At 41.5% G+C, this 2,162-nt stretch overlaps 1 protein-coding gene across 2 annotated transcripts; it reads right to left on the reverse strand.

Moving 5' to 3' along the window:
- Positions 1-263: 263 nt before the first annotated feature.
- Positions 264-1,740, reverse strand: LOC147902154 (nicotinamidase 2-like). 2 transcript variants are annotated; one of them, XM_087375096.1, is made up of 2 exons: positions 1,185-1,740; positions 264-1,082 (listed from the first exon to the last, which is right to left on the reverse strand). In XM_087375096.1, the coding sequence occupies exons 1-2, from the start codon at positions 1,545-1,547 to the stop codon at positions 777-779; spliced, it is 669 nt and encodes a 222-aa protein (XP_087231222.1). In that variant the 5' UTR covers positions 1,548-1,740; the 3' UTR covers positions 264-776. The 2 variants fall into 2 exon arrangements, with proteins under 2 accessions (XP_087231222.1, XP_087231223.1); XM_087375097.1 differs by having other exon boundaries at positions 953-1,099.
- Positions 1,741-2,162: the final 422 nt, after the last annotated feature.

Here is a 2,162-nt window from a genome sequence, read left to right on the forward strand (position 1 = left end):
CCCCCTAACTTTATGATAAGTGTTATGCTTCTTCTACATAAAATGTGCTACTAGCTAGGAACACGTGGGGCCCTAGTCAATGTGCTTGCTTTTCTCACAAATATGAACCGTCCTAGCAGAACCCAAAACCTCAAACACTCCTTTGAATAAGTTTAATCTTAGCTTCCCAAGCTTGAGTTTTATTATTCCCATACAAACCTAAAGTTTTCTGCAGATTGCAAAAGAACATCAAGAAAGAAGAATTCAGAGACAGTGTAAAGAGGACACGGATGCCCTTGAGAAAAATTAACTAGGATGATCACATTTACACAGAAGCATCAACATGATCGCCTTGCAAGTTGCAACATAGCAAGGATTCAACTGTAGCACGTTAGGGTTTACTGTTGTAATCCTTTTTTATACAAGTTTCCAATCGAAGGACTTCTAAGATAGATTCACAGTTTTACTACTAAGCTCCCGATATTCGGACCCCTTCCAGCCATCCTTGACTACCCATTTACGTACTATTTCCACCGATTTACCTCTTTCCATGTAGGTTTCATCCAAATTCTGACCTTACACTCCGTGGGAAGACGCCCATTAAATGCCCTTTCATAATGTAATCACCAGGAAAACAACTGATGAATCTCTGGAAACCGTAGGGGGGAGTAAAGTCAACGTTCCGATTAGCTAATTTCAAAAGTTCCACAATCCAGAACGTAAGCAAATCCATCCATTCCATATTTACAAGACAAAGGGATGAACCCACACACTGAGTAAACTTAACGTCGCACTTTTCACAAGGCAAGACTGGCTTTGAGCTTTTTACAGTCCACAAGGTAAGCGAAACCATACGCTAAATTTTTCAATGTGCAGGCGTGCAAATCGTCGCTCGACGTGGCAGTCGCGTCAGTGGAAAAGAAGACACGAAAACCCTTGACAAAGGCTTCCCTAGCTGTGGTTTCGCAACATAGGTTCGTCATGACTCCAGTCACGATCACTTCTGTTATACCGTTTTTTCTCAAAAAACTCTCTAGATCGGTCCCATGAAACGCGCTGTAAGTATTCTTGTGCACCAGCTTATCATTGGCGGTTCGTCTCACCTATAGAACCAAATCACCTATAATTCGATTCAATTTGTCAAAAGAAACCCACAGTTTGCGTTCTGTCAAAAAAGCCGAACGGGAAACTCAAAAACCAAATACCTCCGGCAGCAACTCTGCTTCAGGAGTGCCATCATGGATGACATCGGGCCACCATTCTCCCAGCATGCCGTAGTCCGAGGGATCTTTGTGGACATGGCGAGTGTACACAAGAGGGATGTTTGCAGAGCGACAGAGAGCAATGGTTTGCTGGATGGCAGGCAAGATAGGGGCAGCAATACCCCGGAAATACTCCTGCATATCTATGACGAGAAGGGCAGCACGCTGGGGGTCGGGGTCTCGCTGGCGGACCTCGTAATCCCTGAAAGATTTGCCCGCCATAGCCGAGCTCGATGAATTGAATGTAGAACTTAGAACTTGCCTTCGAAGACTGTGGAAATTTGTTGGCCTGCAAATTGATTTCATTCTCAAATTAAATTGATTTCATTCTTGGGTGTTGGTGGTGATCACTATGTAATGTAATGCAAATTCTTGAGTGGTTGCCAAGGGGCTCAAGTGGAAGATTTTGGTAGAGGTGTCTCAAAAACTCTCAATACCAGACAACTCTCATCCACCAAATTTTCGAAGCTCATGAATGCTATAGTTTTTCACCATTCGACGGTGCTCTTCTTTGAGACATACAGTGCAACATGTTGAGTATTGTTGATTTCTGTTCTCTGAAGGTGCGAGAGTTAAGGCTTTGCAGTCTTTGCTTTAGCTTGAGCTGAACCAACTATAGTTTTTAGTGCCATTTTAGGAATAAATATTCTCTCCAAGAAAAAAGTAATATTTTACTAAATATTCTCTGCAAGAAAAAAATAGTCTTTTATTAAACATCCTCACTTAAGCTCATTGAGTTAAGAAAGACTTATTAAGGATTGTAAGAAAGATTGGGATTCAAGGGGATCTAGTTATGTTAAATCTCTTAACGGTATGTTACAGATGCTTGAAAATTTTAACCCCCTTCAAATAGGTTCTTTAAGGACCGATTGTGAAGGAAAACAGTTGAAATATGGTAATGGAAGTTTAACTTAAGAGTGA

Source organism: Dipteris shenzhenensis, chromosome 5, assembly GCF_047967505.1.
Source record: "Dipteris shenzhenensis isolate YYH24624 ecotype China chromosome 5, Dip_SZ_1.0, whole genome shotgun sequence".
Classification (NCBI taxonomy): domain Eukaryota; kingdom Viridiplantae; phylum Streptophyta; class Polypodiopsida; order Gleicheniales; family Dipteridaceae; genus Dipteris; species Dipteris shenzhenensis.